The sequence below is a fragment of the Dromiciops gliroides genome, chromosome 3 (genome assembly GCF_019393635.1).
Source record: "Dromiciops gliroides isolate mDroGli1 chromosome 3, mDroGli1.pri, whole genome shotgun sequence".
In the NCBI taxonomy this organism is placed as follows: domain Eukaryota; kingdom Metazoa; phylum Chordata; class Mammalia; order Microbiotheria; family Microbiotheriidae; genus Dromiciops; species Dromiciops gliroides.
The window spans coordinates 338,079,924-338,106,158 of NC_057863.1; the positions used below are offsets into that span (position 1 = coordinate 338,079,924).

The following is a 26,235-nucleotide window of genomic DNA, read 5'->3' on the forward strand; positions in this document are numbered from 1 at the left end:
ATGGAAATTTGTTTTGCCTGACCACATATATTTGCAAGGGTTTTGGTTTTTGTTTTTCCAGGGGAGTTGGTTTTTGAGAGAGAGAGGGAGGGAGGGGGAGAGGGAGAATGAAAAATAATTGCTTATTAATTGAAAAATTAAAATTTAATTTCAGAAAATAAATCCTATCTCAGAGACTTAATAGCTATGTGGCCCTAGGGAAATCACTCAACCTCTCAGCATCGGTTTCCCCATTTGTAAAATGGTGATGATGATAACACCTACCTAAGAGGATGTTTGTGAAGATCAAGTGAAATAACATGTATAAAAGCACTTTGCAAACTGAAGTGTCACACACACAAGGTCACAGGGAATCAAGATTTGAACCCAGGACCTCAAGCTCTAAGTACTCTTTCCACTGTCTAATTCAGTAATACAGGCTCTTTTCTCCTCCCCCCCTCCCTCCCCACTATAGTTAATTAAGAACTGGTGGAACAAAACCAGTTTACAAAATTTCCAAATTATACTGGCACATAAAATGAAGTGGGACAGCTAGGTGGCACACTACACAGAGCGCCAGGTCTAGAGTCAGGAGGAATTGAGTCCAAATCCAGCCTCAGACACTTACTAGCTGTGTGACCCTGGGCAAGTCACTTCACCCTGTTTGCCTCAGTTTCCTCGTCTGTAAAATGAGCAGGAGAAGGAAATGGCGAACCACTCCAGTATCTATCTCTGCCAAGAAAACCCCAAATGGAGTTACAAAGAGTCAGAGATGACTGAAAGGACTGAACAATAACATATGAAGCACAAATGGGTCATAATCAAATACTCCCTCTCCTTCCTACCATATAAGGTCCTTGAATGCAGGTACTGTATCATTAAAAAAATAATAATAGGGCAGCTAGGTGGTGCAGTGGATAAAGCATGGGCCCTGGATTCAGGAGGACCTGAGTTCAAATCTGGCCTTGGACACTTGACACTTACTAGCTGTGTGACCCTGGGCAAGTCACTTAACCTTCATTGCCCCGCAAAAACAAACAAACAAAAATAAAAAATAAGAAGAAGAAACCAACTAAAAATCTTTACCTGGTACTTAATGTTTGGTACAATTTTTATCTCAAGAGACTTCAGGAAAATGAAAGGAAAGATAGACCTTAAAATATATATGATTTGGGGGCAGCTAGGTGGCACAGTGGTTAGAGCACCGGCCCTGGATTCAGGAGGACCTGAGTTCAAATCCAGCCTCAGACACTTGACACTTACTAGCCCTGGGGAAGTCACTTAACCCCCATTGCGCCCCCTCCAAAACAACAACAACAACAACAAAACCTTAAAGTGTTATATCATTGCTAGCTATTACTATTATTATTATTATTATTATTATCAACTCATTATTAGTACTGCTTTTTATTGGAGGAGGAAAAATACACCCTGAGTGAATCAAATTGATTCTATTCTCTATCTCCCCCAATATGCTATAAAATTGATTTTCTCAGCCCCTAAGAATTCTTGGTGGGGGCGGGAGGGGTCTTATTACAAAAAGCATTAAAAAAAAAGTTTTTCCTAAAGTTTGAAAATATAAACATTCCTGAAATCCATTCTTCCTCTCCTATGCCTGTGCCTTTGCTCGTGCCATTCCCCAAGTCCAGGAATAGACTAACACCTCGATCTCTACTTATTGAAGGTCCTCCCTTCCTTCAAGGCCCAACTCAGTGGCTATGTCTTGGTCAGCTTCCATGACCACAGTGCTGTTCCTATTCCAAGCCATAAGTGATCTCTACCTTCCCCAGTCTCTCATAGCGTGTAGCTCAGACCTTACCTTTGCACTTTTTTAATGCGAATAACCTAGGATCATGGTTGTTTTTTTATGTATTTTTCCTCCTCTCCTAGCTCTGAACTATTTATTAGACTGTAAGCTTCCTGAGAGCACCTTCTCTATTGCAGATGTCTTTGAGGGATCCCTCATCACTTACATCACTTAGCATATGTAGCACATAGTAATTTCATGAACTGAACTGAATCCTTCATTTGCAACAGAAAAAAAAAAAAACCACCAAAAAATAACCTTATCTTCCTGTTCTATAAGTTGAGGAGTGAGAGTGGGGAGGGAAACACTGAAAAAAATACAGAGGTACTATTTTATAGGGTAAAAAGTTATCTATTTTCCAAAACATCTCCATCTTTTTCCATCATTACATTTAAGCCCTGTTGAATTTTTACAACTATAGGCACAACTTTTTTTACATCTTAAATGTCAAAGCTCCATCAATCCATGATTGATGCTTCAAGGCAGCCAATGGCCCTATACATGTGGATCAACTCCCAGAGGGAAAACTTCACATTTGTATGGGTTTTGTTTTGGTTTGGTTTGGTTTTTTTTTTTTTTTTTGGTTTGTTTTTTCTGTACTCACACCAAAGCACTTAAGAAACTCTTTGGATTATGTGGTTGGAAAATACTTTAATGACAGATAGCTCCCAGCATGGGGAAATCGTTTCCCAAGGATGGTGGATATAAATACCAGAAATAGGGAAGCTACCAAGTGATATCCTGACCCTGGCTCAGAAATTCTCTGATCCTAAGCATGTTGCGCAGAAGACATTTGTGACAAGGATTCAAACTCATCTGGAAAGACCAACTAAGGAAGGAAACAAAATTGCTTAGAAGGCTGATGGGAATCCCCTCCCAAGCTGGAGTTGACAACTCATAGAAAGTGCTGAAGTTACTAAGCTGCATATCTTTTAACCCTGATATGCCTCTACTAGGCCTGTGATCATGTGTAATTTAAGATTCTAAATGTGGATTCTAATGTGTTCCCCCAGTTTGGGGGAAACTGACTAAAAATCACTGATAAAATGAGTTTAGGTTTTTAAGGGTTTATTGGAAAATAGAAAGAAAAAGATTGAGAACAGAATTCTAACAGCCTGGCATTCCTATCTTTCCTCAAATTTCCTGTGAAGTCCTTTGCCGCCACCACCATCAAGTCAGGAACCCCAAAAAGCCCAAGAGCTCTTCGAGCAGGCTCCCTCTCCTCCTTCCTGTCTCCTCCCAGACCATAGGAGGCTCCTCCAGTTGATTGGCTGGTAGACTTGATAGACAGCACCCATGAGCAAACGTCATTTCCTGACGCCAAGGAAAAGCCACAATGCCTCTGAGGCATTTTCCTCATGGTGGAGCTTTCCCACAGCAAGTCTCCAGTAGGTGGCGTCATTCCAATCATTACAATCAACAAGGTTAAAGTGAGAAGAAAAGGACTCATATATATATGAAAATATTTGGAGCAGCTCTTTTTTTTTTTTTGTAGTGGTTGGAAGCTAGCAACTAAAGAGCTGACTATAAATTGGGGAATAAAGTATGGGATAGGAATATAATGGAATATTATTGCCCCTTAAGAATAATGAAATGGACTTTCAGAGAAACCTGGGAAGACTTGTGTGAACTGATTCAGAATGAAGTGAGTAAAACCAGCAAGACAATTTATTTGTACAATAACAAAAACATTGTAAAGGCAAACAACTTTGAAAGCATTGTTGGTTTTTGTCCTTCGTTCTTGAAGAGGACCATGACATTGGGTTGATGTCATGACTTGCAGTGAATTGGATTTAAGTGAGGAAGGGCTGTGCAAGGTCACCAACCTCACTCTCTCCTCCAGAGCCATCTGGGTCCAGTAGCCGTATACGTGTGTGTATCTATATTATATATAATAGACATACATGTATATGTATGTCTATTATGTATAATATATACACACATATACATGTATATGTGTGTATATATTTTGTGTGTGTATGTATGTGTATATATATATATATATATATCCACACACACACATACATGCATACACATTAGGAAGACTAGAGATGGCTCTGGATGTTTAAAATAATTGGGGTTAAGTGACTTGCCCAGGGTCACACAGCTAGTAAGTGTCTGAGATGAGATTTGAATTCAGGTCCTCCCAACTTCAGGGCCAGTGTTCTATCCACCGTGTCACTTTAAGAACTCTGATCAATGACCAGTCATGATTCCACAGGACCTGTGATGAAGCATGTTGCCCACTTCATGACAGAGAGTTTATGGACTCAAGATGAAGAATGAGACATAATGAGGTGAATGAGACATTGTATTTTTTAACATGACCAATGTGGAATATTTTTTTTTGCTGGAACCTGTATATTTGTTATTTTAATTCTTTTTTAATTGTGGGGTTCAGGGGGAAAGAAAATAAATGCTTATTAATTGAAAAATTAAATTTTAAAAAGAAAATGTTCTTTTAACTTTATTCTTCTTATGCATGTAGAAGCATTTCCATTTCCACATGCACCAGCATCTCTCGATCTTTTTGGGGGTTTGGGGTTTTTTCCCCTCCCATGGGGGTATATTTGGTGTGTAGTTTCTTGTCTCTGCCCTTGGGACCCTCTATACCACAGAGGAAGTTCTGCTGAACTGGGATGATCCACTAAGGATTGAAACCATCCCTGGGCTCCTGCCAATGATGCTTATTTTGAGGGGTTGGTCTGTTCCCTCCTCTAAGAAGAGGAGGGAGAAATGATGACTTCCTATGCCCATCTCGCAGCCTGTTTTAGTTGTGGAACAGCTGTGAAATATAAAATCACTTTACAAATCCCCAGTCTGGCAATAAAGCAGTCCTCATGATTACTGCCATCTCAAATACTCCATGCCCAAAAGATCGTTCCCCAGGAAGAGCAAATGCTCTTAAAAGAGAGCAACAACTAACTCTCTCTCTCTCTCTCTCTCTCTCTCTCTCTCTCTCTCTCTCTCGTTCTCTCTCTCGTTCTCTCTCTCTCTCTCTCGTTCTCTCTCTCTCTCGTTCTCTCTCTCGTTCTCTCTCTCTCTCGTTCTCTCTCTCTCTCGTTCTCTCTCTCTCGTTCTCTCTCTCTCTCTCGTTCTCTCTCTCTCTCGTTCTCTCTCTCTCTCGTTCTCTCTCTCTCTCTCGTTCTCTCTCTCTCTCTCGTTCTCTCTCTCTCTCTCGTTCTCTCTCTCTCTCGTTCTCTCTCTCTCTCGTTCTCTCTCTCTCTCTCTCATTCTCTCTCTCTCTCGTTCTCTCTCTCTCTCGTTCTCTCTCTCTCTCTCATTCTCTCTCTCTCTCGCTCTCGCTCTCTCTCTCGTTCTCTCTCTCTCTCGTTCTCTCTCTCTCGTTCTCTCTCTCTCTCTCGTTCTCTCTCTCTCTCTCTCTCTCTCTCTCTCTCTCTCACACACACACACACACACACACACACACACACACACACACACACACACACACACACACACACACACACCCCTACCCCTTTGAAGTTCTCTCCTAATGCAATGAAGATTAGGTGATGTATGTGATGAGGGATTCCTCTTTTTGAAGTTCAGTGCCCTTCATCACCTGTCCCTCCTTACCTTTTCAGTCTTCCTACACCTTACTCCACTTACTCTGTATTCCAGTAACACTGGCCTCCTCATTGCACAAGACACTCTATCCTCCCAACTCTAGGGACTTTCACTGGCTGTCCCCCATGCATAAAATTCCTTCTATTGTCATCCTGGCCTCTTGACTTCCCTGGCTAAGTCCCACCTAAAATCCTACCTTCTGCAAACAACCTTTCTTGATCTCCCTTAATGCTAAGGGCTCCCCTCTGATATTAACTTCAATGTATCCTAAGTATAGCTTGTTTGTACATAATTGTTTGCATGTTGTCCCTCCCATGAGACTGTGAGCTCCCAGAAAGCAGGGAATGCCTTTCTCTATACCCTGAGGGCTTAGCACAGTGCCTGGTATACAAGTGGAGCATAATAAATAAGTACTAACTTGTTGACTTTGTTACAAGGAAAAGCTCACTAGTTGAGTGAGAAAAGATGAGTAGGTATATCTAGAAGTGACAATGTAAACACGAAAGTCAATGAAACATTATTTAAAAAAATTTTTTTAACTTTAATTAGTTGCTAGGCTAGATGACATTGCAGTTAACAAGGAAGATAACCTATCTTGTAAATGGAAAATCAGCTAAACAAAGTTACATATCAGCATTTCAACATTAGGTGAAGATGAGATTTAATGACATTCTTAGGAAATAAAGATGGATGAGGAAATATTACATCGTTATGGTGTGTGCGTGTGAGTGAGTGAGTGAGTGTGTGCGTGTTGCCAGACCTGTGACTTTCTCAGTGTAGGGACCTCTCCCCCTCCCACTCCCTCCACTTCCCCCATGAAACTCCCTGTACCAGTGCAGTCAGTGCCTTCCTTCTCTGAAACTTATTGTCCGACAGTTGCTGAGTGCACTGAGAGTTTAATTGATTTGCCCAGGGTCACACAGCTGGTATGTGTCAAAGATAGCATTTGGGGGGCAGCTAGGTAGCGTAGTGGATGGAGCACTGGCCTTGGATTCAGGAGTACCTGAGTTCAAATCCAGCCTCAGACACTTGACACTTAACTAGCTGTGTGACCCTGGGCAAGTCACTTAACCCTCATTGCCCTGCAAAAAAAAAAGAAGAAGTACATTAACTCAGGGGCGGCTAGGTGGCGCAGTGGATAAAGCACTGGCCCTGGATTCAGGAGTCACTGAGTTCAAATCGGGCCTCAGACACTTGACACTTACTAGCTGTGTGACCTTGGGCAAGTCACTTAACCCCCCTTGCCCTGCCAAAAAAAAAAAGATAGCATTTGAACCCAGGTCTTCCTGACTCTGAGGCCAGCACCCTAATTCATTATACCAGGACACCACCGACAGTTTTTATGCATGTATGTGTGTGTATATATGTAGGTATATGTGTATGGGTGTATATATATATATATGTGTGTGTGTGTGTGTGTGTGTGTATGTATATGTGTGTGTGATATAAGAAGATATATGAAGTCTCTATATAGAAGTAGATTATTATATTTATATTGTATTTTTATACTGTACTATAATATATACATATTGTATATTATATCTCATATATATGTATGTGTATGTGTATATGTATGTGTATGTGTATGTGTATATGTGTATATATATATATATATAAACTCTGAGTTATCCACCTATTATGAAAAGAACCCCAGCCCCTGCCAAGCCCAAGAGACAACAGGTGCTCACCTGACCGAACACATACAGCAAGCCAAAAGTACCTCCGAGCTGCCCACCGAGAACAGAAGAGATCATGGAGTAGACCCCCCCACTTCCAACGCTGCACCGCTCTGCAACACCGATGCCAGACAGGACAGTCACCAGGGCAACGAGGATGACCAAGGATACCAAGACCATGCCCATGAGCACCCCAGTGTTCCCCTGTGAGGGAGCAACAAGATGGGAATTAGGAATGACAAGGCCACTCCCTAGAGCCTGGAGGCCAGTCTACCGGGCACCATGCCCCTTCTACTTCCTTTCCTATGCAAGGGGACATACAGTGCAGGGTACCTCAGACCCCTGTGTTCTCATGCAATGTAATAAATACTCTCAACCCTCACATCATCTCACCCCTAATAGTATCCACACACATGATATGCTGGCCCATGTTGCTAACTGGCATGGAGAGAGCCCTGGGCTGGGAGTCAAAAGACCTGGGTTGGAATCCTGACTCCATTACTTACTATCTTTGGACCTTGGGATTCATCTCTCTAGAGAGGAGTGGATAAGATGATTCTGGAAGACCATTCTACCACCTTGATTCTCCTCATTTATGGGCCAGAGGTGTTACAAACAGCTCAGAGTCACAGAGTGTAAAGAGGACTAGAAGTCAGGAAAATGGGCTTCCCTGCTGCCTTCATTGCTTTTGGTGACCTTGGACCAATGAAGGAATCTCTTTGTGCCTCAATTTTCTCATCTATAAGATGGAGATAATAATGCTTGCCATGTGAGTGAAACTAGGTAAGTTACTTCACTTCTTCAGTTTCTTTAGTTCAGTTTCCTCATCTATAAAACTTGAATTCACTGGATATGGGTTTAGAGATGGAAGTGACCTTAAAGGTCAATGAGTCCAATGAGGAAATAGGACCAGAGACACTGGATGACTTGCCCTGCAGCAATCACACAGCTATTAAGAATGCAAGGGGCAGCTAGGTGGCACAGTGGATAGAGCATTGGCCCTGGAGTCAGGAGGACCTGAGTTCAAATCCAGCCTCAAACGCTTAACACTTTCTAGCTGTGTGACCCTGGGCAAGTCACTTAACCCCAATTGCCTCACTAAAAAAAAAAAAAAAAGAATGTGAGACAGGATCTGAATCCCAGTCTTCCAGACTACAAACCCGGAACTCTGTCCAGTATACCACACCATCTCCTAAATGAATGACACCCCACCCATGGTCCTCTCCTGTTCCAGTTCCATGAGCTTATTTATGTTCCCCCAAACTAACTGAGTGATTTGTTTGTTGGGAAGTGAAATCCCAGCATTAGAAAGAACTTGGGTGGGATGGGGTGGGGGTAGGAAGCAAAGAGAGGAAAGGACAGGAAATTTTGAGCTTCAGTTCCTAAGTTTGCTCAGACACCCCCACACACACACACACATACACATACACATACACTACACATACACACACACACACGCACACATACAAGCTCCATCCTCTCATTTGTTCTCCTCCTTGGCTCTAGTCCAAAGTCAGCTTTGCCCTTGGGGCTGCCTATCCTTCAGTCAAAGTCCCTCACTGGGGAAAGGGGAAGGACATAGCAGGGAGGGGAGAGGGAGAGAAGGTGAAAAAGAGAAGGAGCCAAGAAAGAAGGAAAAAGTTAATCCAGATTTCTGGGTCCCTCAGAGGTTATTAACTGGACCACTCTTGACCCTCATCCCCTGGTTGACAAATCACCTCTTGGGGTTTCCCCCTCCCTCACACATACACATACACATACACACACACACAACATGGATTCCCTTTTAGCTTCTATATACATTCAATTCAAATGACTTCCTGCTAGTCTTCCTGCCCAGGTTCAAGGTTAGCAGGACAATGGGCTCAGCCTTTCCCTCATCCCCACTACTAGCCCTCCTGCATCTGCTTCTGTTTCTTTCCATTAGTGTAGACAACAATATCAACTCACTTGTGTATGATTCTCTGTGGGTTCACAAAGCATTTTATGGAATCATCTCATTTGACTTTTACAACTCTGTGGGTGAATCGGGGTAAATATTATCATCCTCCTTTTACAGATGAGGCAACTGAGGCTCAGGGAGGCTAAGTAATTTCTTCAAAGTACACACAGCTCAGTGGCAGGCAGAATCTGAACTCAGGTCCTTTAGTTTTAAATCTCTTTCCACTACCCAACACCACACAGATTTATGGTGTAGCTGGAGCAATGGTGTTAAATTCAAATGGAATCAGGGGCCACTGAATCATATGTAAGGATTCCTGAAAACTGCATAGGGCCCTCTGGGTGATGCACTGGATAGAATGCCAGGTCTGGAGTCAGGAAGACCCGAGTTCAAATCTGACCTAAGACACTTACTAGCCATGTGACCCTGGGTAAGTCACTTAACCCTGTTTACCTCAATTTCTTTATCTGTAAAATGAGCTGGAGAAGGAAATGGCAAACCACTCTAGTGTCTCTGCCAAGAAAACCCCAACTGGGGTCACAAAGAGTGGGACTTTACTAACTGACAAAGCAGACTGCATATTGACTTAGAAAACCACATATTATCTATGTTCAGCTGTATTTTTACTGATTTTGTTAAAAATTCCCCAGTTGCATCTTTATCTGGTTTAGGATGCATCTGGGAGTGCCGTCCATGGACCTTGTGTTTTGACACACCTGGTAGAAAGGGATGAGCACTGAATGTATTCAAACCCCAGAAATGGTTAATTCCAGTGCTGCTGGTTTCACGTGCTTGTTTCTCCCTCACTGTTGATAGAGTGTCTATTTGTCTCTCCCTGAGAACAGGTCCCAGCACTGCGTCATTGGCTTTCTGCTACACCAACACTGGGACATTTAAAGCTAGGCACAAGCAGAGTGCAGGCTTTGGGACATCTGGGCTAGGGAGAAATCGGGCCCCAGAAAGGCCCCCAGACCTCACCCACGACTCACCACCAGCCAGCCAGTCCTGAGGAAAAGGACAACACCAAAGATGTTGATCATACAGGATGTGAACACACCATCCCATGTCCCAAAAAGCACTGGCTCCCAAACGAACAGTTGGATCTTCCACCAGGGCTGGGGCTGATCCAGGGAATCCTGAGGAGCAAAGCAAATGCATATTATTGTATTACATCAGCGGGAGCATCTGAGAAGGAAATAAAAGAGGAACAAGGAAGAAGGGGAGGAGGAGGAAGAAGACAAGAAGAATTAATCAATATGGTGGATAGAGCACCAGTCCTGGAGTCGGGAGGACCTGAGTTTAAATCTGGCCTCAGACACTTACTAGTTGTGTGACTCTGGGCAAGTCACAGCCTCAATTGACTCTCTAGAAAAATAAATAAATAATAAAATTTGCTGTCTAATTCCTGTCCATATCTTTTCAAATCCTCCAAAAGAGGCTCCATCCAATATGTTGGAACCACATCTGATTCTCCTCTTCTTTCCTGAACACCAGTCTAGTCTTTGTACTGGCTAACTATTATTCTTCAATTCTTCCTCTATATTAAAATACTAAGGACAGCTTAGAAATGTTGAAAATGATCCTACGGTACTTATGTTTCGGAATTTATGCCTGTAAAACGATCATTTAGGAAGGGGAAGGATAACTTGAACTGAGATAGTTCGGCCTTCTCATTTCCTGCCTAATCAGGTCAACATTGTCTCCTTTTATTGCAGAGACCACTTTATAACCAATCTAGAACACTGTGCTCAGTTGTTCTACAGAAGAATCTCACTATTGGGTTCTTTTAATCTGCTACAATCAGTCACTGGAGAAGGGCCAGAATGAATTGTTTTTCCAAACTAATAATAGTGGGAAAGTTAAGTTCCGAAATGATAAGTCCCCTTACAGGAGAGCTGACAGCCACAGATGAGGGCCCTTAAACTGTGGCCCTTCCCGGGGCAGCTAGGTGGCGCAGTGGATAGAGCACTGGCTCTGGAGTCAGGTGTACCTGAGTTCACATCCAGCCTCAGACACTTGACACTTACTAGCTGTGTGACCCTGGTCAAGTCACTTAACCCCAATTGCCTCACCAAAAAAAGAAAAGAAAAGAAAAGAAAAAAAATGATGCTCTCCAAAACCAGAAAAAAAGAACTGTGGAATCTAGATGCAGATTGAACCATACTGTTTCAACTTTTTTTGGTTTTTTTTCCTCTGGGAGGGTTTTTCCCTTGTGCTCTGATTCTTCTTTCACAACATGACTAATGCAGAAATATGTTTAATGTGATTGTACATATATAACCTATATCAGATTGCTTTCTATCTTGGGAAGGGGGGAGGGAAGGGAGGGAGGGAGAAAAATTTGGAACTAGAAATTTTATAAAATCAAATGTTGAAAACTATCTCTACATGTAACTAGAAAATAATAAAATACTTTTATGATAAAAAAATGAATCCTGGTTGGAAAAAAGGGGTGCTCTAGTAGAAATCACATAGGACCCCAGTTTTCCTTCCTTACTCTTGAATAATAAAATCACTACATGGGTTAATCAGAAAAATCAATCTCTATTCTTGTACATAGCTGTTTACATGTTGTCTTTCATTAAACTGTGATCTCCTTGAGAGCAGGGACTATTTTTTTGGTTTTTTTTTTAATCCCCCACACTTATCACAGGGTCTGGAACATAGGAGATTCTTTTTGTTGTTGTTGTTTTTGTTTTGTTTTTTTGTGGGCCAATGAGGGTTAAGTGATTTACCCAGGGTCACACAGCTAGTAAGTGTCAAGTGTCTGAGGCCACATTTGAACTCGGGTCCTCCTGAATTCAGGGCCAGTGCTCTATCCACTGCACCACCTAGCTGCCCTAAACATAGAAGATGCTTAATAAATGCTTGCTAATTTGACTAGACTTGACTTGCTTTGATTTGACTAAACCATCCAAGCCAGAGACCAGTAGACCATTCCACTGTCAGGTCCTCATGAGAGTCAAGTTCTCCTATCCAACTCAGATCTCTTCTATTTAAATTTGGGCTCATTTCCTCTAGTCACTTCTTCCCAGGTCATGGAGAAAAGTTTGGTGATCATTTAATACAAGTATGAGAGATGTCACCTGCATGGCACTGGGTCCACCCAGGCCAATGATCTGTCTGATGTGACACCATGGGATTTGTTGTGAACAGCCACAGTCATGTGAGAAATGATTCATTTGCACCCCTACTCTAGTACAATCTGTATTAGTCTGTTTGATATGATTCCATAGGGGTAGTGACTGTAAGTTCTATAAATTGGTCCCCAGAGCTATGAACTGCAGATTGTAAGTTCATTTGCTTAATCATAGGAAGCTAACTATAGGCCCTCTACCCTTGTTTTTCCTTGTCATGGTGACCAAGCCCATTGTGACAGAGGTGATTCAATGACATGGACCAGAGCTCAGAAGTAGTTCAAGAAAGTTTGGAAAAAGCACATTTAAGCCACGTCAAAGTGCTCTACACAGTGGTGCACAAACTCAGGAATCTTCTGATCTGAAGAGGTGGTAACAAGCTGGATAAGTTTGAGAAGGATTAGGTAAAGTTATGGGATCATAGATTTAGAGGTAGAGGTCAATTTTGAGGTCAGCTAGTCCAACCCCCTCATTTGACATATTAGAAAATGAAGGCCCAGAAATGTCCAATGGATTGGGGTCACAGAAGTATTAAGTAGCAAATGCAGTCTGACTCTAAATCCTTTGACTCCAAATCTAGGATTCTTTCACTCTTCTGGAGTGGACCATGCATTCATGCTTTGTGTATGGGCAAACCCGGGGCAACCTGGGCCTGACCCAAGCTCAGACTTGATCTGACTTTTTTTTTTTTTTAGTGAGGCAATTGGGGTTAAGTGACTTGCCCAGGGTCACACAGCTAGCAAGTGTTAAGTGTCTGAGGTAGGATTTGAACTCAGGTCCTCCTGACTCCAGGGCCAGTGCTCTATCAACTGCACCACCTAGCTGCCCCCTGACTTTTAACTTTAAACCATCTGTTCAATTCAGTTCAGCTCTTACTGAGTACCTAAAATGTTACAAACCAAGACATGAGATTACAAAAGAAATATATAATACTATCCTTTCTCCGGAAGAATCTAACTATTAGGTAAGAAGACAGAATGGTATAATGGAAAGAGCACTAAATTCAGGGTTCAACACCTGGTTCAGGGGTCCTTAACCTGAAGTTTGTCAAAGTGGTTTTTTGAGAGAGACAGACAGAGCACTATATTTCAATATAATTGGTTTCCTTTTAATCCTCTGTCTGCCTCAGTTTCTTCATCTGTAAAAATGAAGGCAATAATAGGTATCTACCTCCCTGGTTTATTGTGAGAATAAAATAAGATCATATTTCTAGAGAGATTTGTAAATCTTGTTTTGTGTTGTTTTTGTGGGGCAATGAGGGTTAAGTGACTTGCCCAGGGTCACACAGCTAGTAAGTGTAAAGTGTCTGAGGCCGGATTTGAACTCAGGTCCTCCTGAATCCAGGGCCGGTGCTTTATCCACTGCGCCATCTAGCTGCCCCGAGATTTGTAAATCTTAAAGCACTATGCAGAGGGCAGCTAGGCTGTGCAGTGGATAAAGCACCGGTCCTGGATTCAGGAGGACCTGAGTTCAAATCCAACCTCAGACACTTGATACTTGCTAGCTGTGTGACCCTGGGCAAATCACTTAACCCCAATTTCCTCACACATACACACACACACAAAAAAAGTATTATTTTTTTAAAAAAGCACTATGCAAGGTAAGTGGTGCAGTAGATAGAACACTGGGCTTGGAATCAAGAAGACTTAATCTTCCTGAATTCAAATCTGGCTTCAGATACTTACTAGCCATGTGACCCTGGGCAAGTCACTTAACCCTGTTTGCCTTAGTTCCTCATCTGTAAAATAAGCTGGAGAAGGAAATGGCAAAACCAATCTAGTATCTGCCAAGAAAACCCCAAATGAGGCCACAAAGAGCTGGACACACTGAGAAATGGCTGAACTGCACTATATGAATGTTACCTATTATAATTATTATTATTGTTCCATGTATTTATGCATTTAAAAACCTTTTCCTGAGAAGGGGTCCATACAGCAGACTGCCCAAAAGGTTCATGACATAAAACAAGTTAAGAATCCCTGATCTAGTCCACCCCTGTCACTTTACAACTAAAGAAATTGAGACTTAGGGAGATGAAGTGACTTCTCCAGCATCACAGAGGTAATATGTTTGTCCCCACAGCTGCAAGTGCCTTCAACTCTAAGGCTATTTTCCAAGTACTCTGCAATTATTTTGCATATTCCAACTCTTATATGATGTCTCTCCCATTGGGATGTAAGCCCCCTGAGAGAAGAGACTATATGTGTTGCACTCGTGTGCTCTCTCTCTCTCTCTCTCTCTCTCTCTCTCTCTCTCTCTCTCTCTCTCTCTCTCTCTCTCTCTCTCTCTCTTTCCCCACCACTTGGTATGATGCTCGGTATATAGAAAGCACTTAATAAATGTTTGTTCAGGGGGCAGCTAGGTGGCACAGTGTTTAAAGCGCTAGCCCTGGATTCAGGAGTACCTGAGTTCAAATCCGGCCTCGGACATTTGACACTTACTAGCTGTGTGACTCTGGGCAAGTCACTTAACCCCCATTGCCCCCCAAACTAAATAAAATAATTTTTTTAAAGAAAAATTTAAAAATAAATAAATGTTTGTTCACTTATTGACTGATAACAGCAGAGTTAGTACTAGAACCCAGACCTCCTCATTTTGAATTTAATTCTCTTTATACTCATTATAGAAACTGTTTTCCATGATGTTCACATGTACAGCTCTGCAAGAGGACACTGAAAGATGGGCAAATGATTCTTGGAATTTATATTTATATTTTGATACTGTAAGGAATCCAATATCTCATTAGGGTGGGTATGACCTCCACTACAGGTAGCAACTGCTCTGGACTTAGGCCGGACTCTTGATAGTTTATATTTGATGTTGAAATGAAATTAGATACTCCTAGGTCACTCAGCAGTTCACAAAAGGAGGTTTACATAGCCATAGGAAAAGCATATTCAACAAAGATTTGCACTGAAGACAACCCAAGTTGATTCAGCAGGGTGAAATTCCCCTGCTTCTGAGCTGTCCATCATGGTCCCCTAGTCAAGCATGAGAAAGTGCCTGGAACTATTCCTTGCTGTTTTGTACTTGGGCAACTGGGAAGAGATGCCATGATATCAATAGCTAGAGCTATGAATGCCCTGAGCCAATCAAGTCTCCAATGCCTTTGAAGGAAAAATCTAGCCTAACTTGGGGGGAAGGGGTAGGGTTAAGGAAGGAAGATGTTAAAATTATCCCCACCACAGAAATCCTTTTCATAATATGTGACTCCCCTCTAAGGTTACTTTCTATCTATTCTTTATGTATCTTTTTGTTTTGTTTTGTTTTTTTGTTTTGTTTTGCGGGGCAATGAGGGTTAAGTGACTTACCCAGGGTCACACAGCTAGTAAGTGTCAAGTGTCTGAAGCTGGATTTGAACTCAGGTCCTCCTGAATCCAGAGCTGGTGCTTTATTAACTGCACCACCTAGCTGCCCCCTCTTATGTATCTTAAATGTAGGTATTTTTATATACATGCTATCTTCCCTAACAGAATATAATGACATTGAGGGCAGGCAATGTTTTTGTTTAGGATAGTGACTGGCACATAGTAGGTGCTTTTAAAAATGTCTGTAAAATCACCAAAAAAATTTTTTTAATAAAAATAAAAATGTCTGTAAATTGATTGTCCCTGTGCTTCTATCAACTGCCCTAACAGATCTAACCAAGCCCTAGAAGAAGACCATGATCCTCTGAGTGAACAATACAACACTGGCTGTCCATCCAATATCTCTCCCTCTAACCACGACTGCCCATCTCCTTTTTCAGTCACACATGCCTTTGTAGATGTCTTTGTTGGAAATTACAAGGTAATACCTCTGCTCCTCACACAAAGAAGGTTGGACTGACAAGACTTTCAGGGATTATTCCTACACCTCAGCACCTAACATAGTACTCTGCACATGGTGGGCATGAAATAAATGTGTAGTGAATCTAGAATTTCTGCCGCCAGCAGCCAAAGAGGGGATCAAGCCTTCCATAACTTCTCCTGCCACTCCTAGTGTGGTGCATCCTGCCGCCATCTGGAATTCCTCTCTCACCACTAGGAAATTCCTACCCTGGCTCTGGCTGATGGAGGAAGAAACCTGGTGAGAACAAATGGCTGGACTGGGGTCAGGGGAGGCCAAAAACAGAGGAAGGCCCCTCCTTTCCAGACAAAGTACACACAGGAAGACTTCTTATACTTAGAGTATGCAAACAAAGGCATTCGACTTGCTTTCCCAAAGTTAATAACTTAATTATTAATAAGACTTGGGAAGAGAATTGCACAGCTGTTCCTACCACTGCTGAATTGAGATCCAATGGGTCAACCTGGAGAGCCCAGCTAACTCAGCTCTGTTGCTGACACTGAGGACAGGGAAGAAAGGAATGGTGTTCTTGTTCAGTGTGGCCACGGCTACATACAACATGAACCTAGGCCTAGATGAGAGACTTAAAGTATATACAGTGACATCTTCATGGGAATGCAAGGGAGAAAAGAGGATAATAAGCACATTTATTAAGCTGATTATGAGGCACTCTGCTCAACACTTTGCAAATATTATCTAATTTGTTCCTCACAGCAGCCCTGAGAGGTAGGTGCTATTATTATCCCATTTTACAATTGAGGAAACTGAGGTGAAGTGACTTACCCAGGTTCATTCAGTTAGTAAGTATCTGAGGTCTTCCTGACTCCAGGTCTGACAGTCTATCCACTACATCACCTAGCTGTCCCATAGCAGGCACTTACTAGCTGTTTATTGATTGTGGACAGTCCTAAAATCCTGCTTAAGGATTTTAACTCTAGATGCTGGATGATAAATTGGAACTCAGAAGGAGTAGGAGGAACCCAACAGGGTGGCCAAAAACTCAGATTTCTATAGTTAGGTAACTGGGGATCATGACAGGGAGAAAAAAAAGTGCTTCTTTCTCCCCACCCAATAACCAACTCCCTCATCAAACAACCAGCCTTTGCCTTCAACTCTCTACCTAAGAGAGCCAATAATGGTTCACTTCCTCTCATGCCTGACTCTTGGTTACTTTACAAGCTCTCTGAGCCAGTGTCTAGACAGCACAAAGTGAAGTAGGGCCTTGATCTAGTGATAACCTCATCAGTCTTCCTGCTGGGCAATGAGGATTGAGCTACATAAGTGATGTGTTACCAATGATGGTATAGGTGAGAGAAGAAGCATGAAAGTCACTATCTAGACAAGTAAATGATTGGAAAAGAAGGTGGCTCAGGCTAAGGAATGGACAGGCTAATGATCACGGGTAACCCACCACTCAAAGGTGGAAAAAGAAGCAGAAGAAGGTTCCAGGGCTTTGGGGCCCCCCTCCCAATGAAAGATTTCTAGAGAAGACAAGGAAAGAAATCGCACAGAATAAGGAGAGTCTTTGATAAGCACTGGTGGAGAATGGATCCACACAGGATGAGTTCACAGATGCATTTAAGTAACCTCAAAAGCCGTATCTCTGTCTCTTATCAGTATTACTGTGAGGCTAATAACTCACAAGCACCATGGACAAAAAGTCAGGAAGAAGGAAGAAGAAAGGCAAGTCTACAAGAATTTGGTAGTGCCCACTATGTGCCAAGCCACTGTTCTAAGCATTAGGGATACAGAGGCTTTTAAAAAAGACAATCCCTGCCCTCAAGGAGCTCACAGTCTAACGGGGGGAGACCACAGACAAACTACGTAAAAACAAGATATACATGGTGTCCCAAAAATCTTAGTGCATTTGAAAGTTAACAAAGCTTGAGTTTGGAAGTTTTAAACTAATAAAGCTTTAAAACACACTAAGAATTTGGGGATACCCTGTGTCTGGGGTAAATTGGAGATAATCTCAGAGGAAAGGCAGTAGCCATCAAGGGGACTGGAAGAAAGATTCTTGCAGAAAGTGGGATTTGAGAGAGACTTGAAAGAAGCCAGGAGAGCATGCCAGACATAGGGGATGGGGAATAAAAAGGAAGAAAGAAAAAGAATGAAGAGGGAAGGGGGCGGCTAGGTGGCACAGTAGATAGAGCACCCAAAGGCCCTGGATTCAGGAGGATCTGAGTTGAAATCCAACCTCAGACACTTGACACTTACTAGCTGTGTGACCCTGGGCAAGTCACTTCACCCTCATTGCCCTGCACATGTTATTAGCCTCAAAAAAAAAAAGGTGAAGAAACTGAGGCAAATAGGGTGAAATGACTTGCTCAGGGTCACACAGCTAGTAAGTGTTTGAGGCCAAATTTGAACTGAGGAAGATGATTCTCTACCTACTGCTTCAAGATGATGGTCCAAGGGGTTTCTGCTAAAAATTCCATAATGGTACCTTAAGCAATAAAGGTCAATTATGTTAAAAATATATTTTGTATATGTAACCTCCACCATGGGTTCACAATACATTTTTTTGTTGTTGTCAAAAAGGGGTTCTCACACGGCAGCTAGGTGGTACAGTGGATGGAGCATTGGCCCTAGAGTTGGGAGGACCTGGCTTAGAATCCGACCTCGGACACTTGACACTTACTAGCTGTGTGACCCTGGGCAAGTCACTTAACCCCCATTGCCTCACCAAAAAAACAAAAACAAAGCAAAAAAAGGGGGGAGGGGTTTCTCAGAACAAACAGAGTTAAGAACTATTGTCCTAGTCCATTTCCAGATGTGGGAACTGAAGGTGAGAGAAGTTTTCCACTGTCCTGTCCCAGTACCCTCTGTGGCACATTCATCCCACCAGGGATTGGGTAATTAGCTCATCTGATACAATCAAATGCAAAGTCCTAGGCTGAAGTTGGAGCATGGTCCCCATTATCATCCAGCTGCCCTCCTTTTGGGTGTGACCTATGTCTGGACTGTGGGGAAACATAAGCGTAAATGCAACTTGGGGAAAATACACACACACACACACACACACACACACACACACACACACACACACACACACACACACACATACACCATAGCAGCACATAATCATAGGATTCTGAATCAAGAGCTGGAAGGGAACTTGAAGCAACCTAATTCCCTAGTTTAGTGACTTGCCCAAGGCCATACAAGAAGTATGAGAGTGGCAGCTAGGTGGCACAGTGGATAGAGCACCGGCCCTGGAGTCAGGAGTACCTGAGTTCAAATCCGGCCTCAGACACTTAACACTTACTAGCTGTGTGACCCTGGGCAAGTCACTTTACCCCAGTTGCCTCACCAAAAAAAAAAAAAAAAAAAACCAACCAATAAGTTGAGAGACAGGATTTGAACCCAGGTTCTCTGACTCTCAAATCAGTGATCTTTCAACTACACCACATTACCATTCATGCCCCAGAAGCGCTCCCCCCCTAGCCTTTACACACAGGAAAATAGAAACAAGAGGGCAATGGCCAAGCTCTTCTGATCACCAGGGCAATTCAACTTTCTCAGTCTTCTCTTGGCATTTACTCCTAAACAATCTCAAAGCACCACTGAGAGGCTGGTTTGCATGGAAGTATGCCCATGCCCTTTCCAGTATTTTTCCGGTTTAAATGCTTTTCCTGTGTGAGTAGAAGTCCTTGGAGTCATCCTTGACCCTGCTCACTTTCCTCCTGCCCCTGTAATCCATTCCCCGCCCCCCATGCTAACAGATGGCATATTTGGAATGGTGACTGAGAGATGTGCCCAAACCATGAGGGCCCCCATCAAGCTCCAGGAAATACCACGGATCAGCTGTGCTGATCAAAGGCAGAAGCCGCCCACCCACAAAGCAACTGGGGCTATAACTATCCAGCTGTGAGACCTCTGCAGGGCTGCTTATTGTCCCTAGCAGGCTCGTGCACTGAGTCTCTGTTTGCTCCTGGCACTGGCAGCACTAACTGGCTTTTCTGGATCCTTGGGGAAAGAGATGAAAGTTGCCAGGCCCCTTCCTTATTCCTTTAGGATCTGGGATCATAGAATCATAGGAGCTGGAAGGTAACCCAGAGACTATGCAGTCCAACTCCCCCTCTCCATTTTATAGAGGAGGAAAGTGACTTGCCCACAGTCACACAGGTTGACAGTGGTAGAGACAGGCTCTGAACCCAGGTCCACTGGAAGAAGCTAGTCAACCCGTCCAACTCAAACGCTGGAAGCATTTCATTCTATTGAGCTCCTTGGAATTTAACTGCGAATAGCACCCATATTTCCCATTTCCAATCTTTCCCTATTCCCGTCGTCTCTGAACACTACTGTCTGATTCATCTTTCCCATATTACCATTTTCCTTATGTCCCTGCCCTTCAGCTGCCTGTTTATAATGGTGAGTGGGGCCAAACCTCTCACTTTCTTAGCCCGGTGTTCATGGCCCCTCCATCACCCACCTCACCTCACCTTTCCAACTTCCTTTTTCAGTACTTGTCAAACCTCATCGAGTCTCGCTTTTGGAAGAGCCAGAGCCAACCCACAAGACATGGCAAGATTGTCTAATCAGAGCCAGCTGGGACAGGCTCCCCAGGAACTTTGGCTAGATAAAAGTTTATGAAGTTTGGGCACATACACTATAAGTAGGTGGTGCCTCTTCTACGTATCGTCAGTGACTGGCAACTTTGATGGGGGGGGGGCGTTTTTCCATACCACTCTTTCCCCTTATGGATAAACCCTAGAGAACAATCTTTTGGGGTTTGGAGCATGGAATGTCAAGGGTGCAAAAGGAAAGAGGGGTGGGTCGGGCAGCAAAAGCATCTGGAAAAGAAGAGAAATGGGTAATGGTGGAATCAAGCCTCCACAACACTTCTCAGCCAGCAATCTTCACACGTGGTGCCTTTGCTCTTGCCATTGTCTTCATCTTACTCTCCCGAGAGCTTAGATTCTGCTCTTGGGGTGCCAGGCGCTAATGGGAAAGCTTTCGTTTTGTCTTGTTGTCATGTCCAGAACCAGGCCTTCACCACTTTTCCTGACCATCCTCACACTATGTCACCTCTCTATGCTAACCCCCTGCCCCTTCTGACACTCCTTTATGTGTTGTCTTCCCCTATGAGAATACAAGTGCTGCAAGATCAAGTATGATTTTATTTACGTCCCATCTTACCACAGTGTAAATACATTAAGCCTATTGTAAGTGCTTAAATAAATGGTTAATATGTCTATATCCAATTTATTACCTAGCTATTTGAGACTTAAGTATGAAAGGAACACAGAATTAGAACTGTGGACATTAGAGTCTATCAAGACCAACCCCCAGCCCATTTTGTGGTTGAGGAAACTGAGGCATGGAGCATTGGAAGGGGCCTTGAAGATCATCCAGCCCAATTCCTTCATTTGCTTATGAGGAAATTGAAGCCCAGAGTAGGGAAGTGACTTGTCCAGGGTCACACAGCTAACAAGGGTTCTCAGGGTTCTCAGGTCTTCCTAACTCTAAGCCAATGCCCTAGCTACTACACCAGGTCTACCACTCACCCACCCACCCATCATGTAGGTATTGTATTGAAAACCTCATCTTGCCAAAAGTTCTAGTCTCATCACACTCCACTAAGGAATAATACAGAAAAAGGACAAAGTGCTCATGTACTCACCATAGCCTTTGTTCAGGTATCAGTAAAACATATTGAAGTGGGTTCAGGGTGGGGGGTGGGGGGAGGAAGGAGATCTTAGAGCTGACCCCCCCCATACCTCAAACTAAAGGTGGAAGAATGGGAAGAACACTGGATCTGGGTTCAAATCCATCCCCCTTATTGTCTTTGTAACCTTAGACAAATCATTTAAACTCAGTTCTTTCATCTGTAAAATGGGGAGGTTGGACTAGAAGGCCTCTTGGTCAAAAAACATTTGTGAAGCACCTACTGTGTGCCAGGCACTGTCCTAAGTGCTAGAGATACAAAGAAAGGAAAAAAAACAGCCCAACCTCCCAAGGGGCTCATGGTCTAAGATACAGCTTTGATCTTCTGATTCTTTCATCTTTTCTTCTCAAACACAAACAGATCAAGCCTTCTTTCTGCCAATTTTTGCCCATCACTTTCTTCAAGTGTCTTTCTCTGACTTAATCCTGTACCTCTGATCATTTCCTTGCATCTCTGATCCCTCTGGAGAAACATTTAGGATACAACTTGTACTGTATCATCATGCCCTTGTTTATCTCTAGCAAAGTATTGTGGGTGAAGTTCTGGGACCTGCGATGATTTGCTACCCAGCTCCAAACTGGGCTTTTCCTATAGCTTGGAAATCCATTGGTTCATGTTGTCATTGTTGTTGCTGCTGATTCCCTAGGGTACTCCTCAGAACCAATATTCCAAACCTCCATTTTTCTCAAACCCTCAATACCACTTCCACTCCCACCATCGGCAGATCATAGAATCACAGACCTCAGAGAGCTAGTGTCTAAAGGAGGCAGCTAAGTGGCACAATGGACAGAGTACTCAACCTAGAATTAGGAAAACCTGAGTTCAAATTCTGCCTCAGACACTAGCTGTGGGACTCTGGGCAAGTCATTTAATCTGTTGGTCTCAGTTTCTTTATCTATAAAAGGAGGATAAGAGTTATTGTTAGGACAAAAAGTGTTTTGCAAACTTTAAAATGATATTTAAATGTTAACTATTATTAATAATCCAACCTCCTCATTTTGATCTTGCAAAACATTTTTCTGAAAAGACGAGCACCATACATCATGAATCCCCATGTTTAATCTTCTGTCTAAAAATCTGTCTCTATACTTACCACGTCTTCTTCCCCTCCAGTCTCAGAAGGGGAATGTGTCTGCTCATATTTATACAACTAATGATTTCATCTGTGCTCTCCATACTTTGCCTTTTTCCTCTCTGCATCATCTTCTCCAGGATTTTGCTCCTTTACTTATGCCCATAAATACAAGTTCCCTTTACTCTGGAAATACCTTGTCTTGATTCAACTGCCCCTTTAAGCTCGTGTCCTATTTCAATTCCTCCTCTTACTTCCTATCTTTTTGAACGGTCCACATCCTCCACTTCTATTTCCTCAGCAGCCACTTACTCCTTATCTCCTGGGAATCTGGCTCATGCCATCTTTGTACTGAAACTGCATTCTCAAAGGTTATTCATTGATCACTTCCTAATTTACAAATTCAACTATGTTGGGTTTTTTTAGTCCTCTTTCTTCTTGAATTCTCCATAGATATTTTACATTCTTTAACACCCCCTCCTTTCTAAAACTGTCTTTTCTCCTTTGGTTTCCATGACATTATGCTATCTTTGTTCTCCTTCCATTACCAATTAGACTATATGCTTTTAATGGTAGGTTCCATTCCTTATGTAAATTAGTGTCTCTCCTGTCCTTAGAACACTCTGCATACAGTAGGCACTAAGCTTTTGTGGTATTTCTACTGCCATCTTCTTTAATGATTCCACTTTCTCCTAAAATCTCCTAAATGTGGATCCTGACCAAAGTACAATGCTCTGCCTTCTGTTCCACTCTCCATACTCTCTTCCTCAGATATTCCATACATTCCCAAGGCTTCAAAAATTATCTTTATGTGGATATGTTCCAAATTCATTGAACCCTACAGCTTTGAAATCACAGCATTGAACAGCTCACTCACCCCAACAAAAAGAATCCCATTATCATTTCAATTTTATTAAACAAATCTGAAAAGGAAGTCCTCCTTCTTCCCCAAATATACCCACTCGATGTCTCTACTGCTAATAATAACATCACTATTTTCCCAGTTAAGACTCAAAAGCTCTGAGTCCAATTTGACTCCTCTCTTGACCTCCTATGGTTCCCACTTTATCTAATCTTACCAAGTCCTATTGATTCTTACTTCACAATTTCTCCCTTCCTTTTCAATTCCCAGTATCACCACTCAAGCCTATGCCTTTGTCATCTCATACTTGAATGACTGCAATAACTTCTTCATTAAACTCCTTGCCTCCTGGTTCTACATCCAGGTCTCCATTCCCACCTATAATCCTATATTGCTTACTGCCAGATTAATTCCCTAGAACAACTAAATCAGCATTTACTTGCTCTAAATCCTTTAATGATTATCTACTGTTTACATGATAAATTCTAAAGTCTTTAGCATAATATTTAGAGCCCTCCCACAATCAGACCTCAACCTAACCTTTCAAACTTTATCATCCATTGTTTTCCTATACAATAAACTAGATTGATCTATTTACTTAATCCTGAACTCACCCAGGGCATTCCCTTCTCACAGATGGTACTTATTCTATTCTTCTTCTTTTAATACCTTTTTAATTAATAAGGTCATATGATTTCTTTTTTTGAAATTGAAAGAGACTTTAGCAGTTTCCTAGTTCAACCTTCTACCAAATACAAAGGGTTATTCAGTTTTTGCTTAAATGCTTCTACTGAATGAGAATTCATTACTCCACAAAATGGGTCATTTCATTTTGGACAGTTTTAATTGTTCAAAAGTTCTGTCTTTTATAAAGTTGAAATCTGCCCAGATTACTCAGTTAGGTAAGTTCACCCTTCCTTAAACAACCTGATGGCTCCCACACCCAGGGCCTCACCATATTGGTGCCAGACTTGATGTGGACATCTGATGAATTTAGCCCATTGCAACTCCAAACTCCTACCAGCTCAAGAGATCCATCTCCCTCAGAGGTTATGGGTGTTCCCCACCACACTGGACACACTGTTGTCTTATATTGATCTTGAAGTCCCCTAAAAATCCCAGATCATTTTGTACATGAATGGCTAAGACAAGTTTTCCACCTTTATTTATACAGTTGATTAAAAAAAAAACAAAACTAAATGGGGGGCGGCTAGGTGGCGCAGTGGATAAAGCACCAGCCCTGGATTCAGGAGGACCTGAGTTAAAATCCAGCCTCAGACACTTGACACTTACTAGCTGTGTGACCCTGGGCAAGTCATTTAACCCCCATTGCCCTGCAAAAAACCAAAAAAACAAACAAAAACAAACAAACAAAAAACTAAATGAAGGATTTTATAGTCATCCCTACTAAATTTCATTTGATTGAATTTGGCCCATTGTTCCAGTCTATCAATCTTTTAAAATCCTAACTCTAACATCCAGTGTAGTAGCCATTCATTCCACTTTCATGCCACTTATGATAAGGATGCTCTCTATGCCTTGATCTAAGTCATCATGTTGAAAGGGGACAGAAGGGTCAAGCAAATACCCCCATTAGATAAGGGCCAGCAGGTTGGCACAGATCCATTAAATAGAGCTCTTTCGGGGTGGTTAATCAGAATTCTGCTAACTTTCCAAGCTCTCACCAGGATACTTGATGCACAGATTGGGGATGGGATGGGAAGAGGTTTAAGAGAAGCATGTAGATGACCAGCTGCTCCCAGAATTAGTCTTTAAGGATAGAAATGCCTAAAGAAACAGAAAGTCCTGTGCTTTTCCCCCCTGATCTACCATATGTAGGACCCTGTAAAGGATGTGACCAGTATGGCTACAGTCTGGGCTAAGGACAGCAGGAGACTAGCTCTGGATGGGACTCAAAAAACAGTGTTGAGTAGTACTTCTAAGTATCCATCCATTCATTTCAAATCAGCCGAAATGATGAAAAGTCTTAGAACGAAGTCTTAGAACAAAAAGAAAGTGAGTGTTTATATATACAACATACATATATAAACGCAGATATTTGCATGTGTGTATCTAATCAATACATCTTTTATTATATATTAGATTATACATATCTAATATATACATATATATACATAAGTACACACTTTTGGTTCATTCCAAAAATATATACATATATTCATATGCATATATACACACATATTTTTGTACATGTGTGTACATATACACATACATATAGTTGTGTTTCAGTCATGTCCAATGGAGTTTTCTTGGCAAAGATACTGGAGTGGTTTGCCATTTCCTTCTCTACTGAATGGATATTGCTTCAGACAAGCTAAGATCTGGGAAAGACCTTAAAAGGAATATACATTTCTTGAAATAGAACTCTGCGGGGGCAGCTAGATGGCACAGTGGTAAAGCACCGGCCCTAGATTCAGGAAGACCTAAGTTCAAATCAGGCCTCAGACACTTGACACTAGCTATGGGACCCTGGGCAAGTCACTTAACCCTAATTGCCTCACCAAAAAAAAAAAAAAAGAACAAAAGACAAACAGCAACAATCCAGTGTGTGTGTGCATGTGCATAATATATGTATTTCTATGTATATATACACAAGTATGTCTAAGATTATGCATATGTGTGTATATTTATCTATATGTATCTGACATGGGGCTTAGGATAACTCAGAAG

At 42.2% G+C, this 26,235-nt stretch overlaps 1 protein-coding gene across 1 annotated transcript in view; it reads right to left on the reverse strand.

Annotated features, from left to right (window-relative positions):
- The window catches only part of SLC12A8 (solute carrier family 12 member 8), a 170,376-nt gene that overhangs the window by 140,500 nt on the left and 3,641 nt on the right, over positions 1-26,235 (reverse strand). The window contains exons 2-3 of the mRNA XM_043993509.1: positions 9,964-10,110; positions 7,045-7,236 (exon numbers count right to left, since the gene is read on the reverse strand). Coding sequence (XP_043849444.1) covers positions 7,045-7,236; positions 9,964-10,110 — 339 coding nt within the window. The remainder of the gene's footprint in view (positions 1-7,044; positions 7,237-9,963; positions 10,111-26,235) is intronic.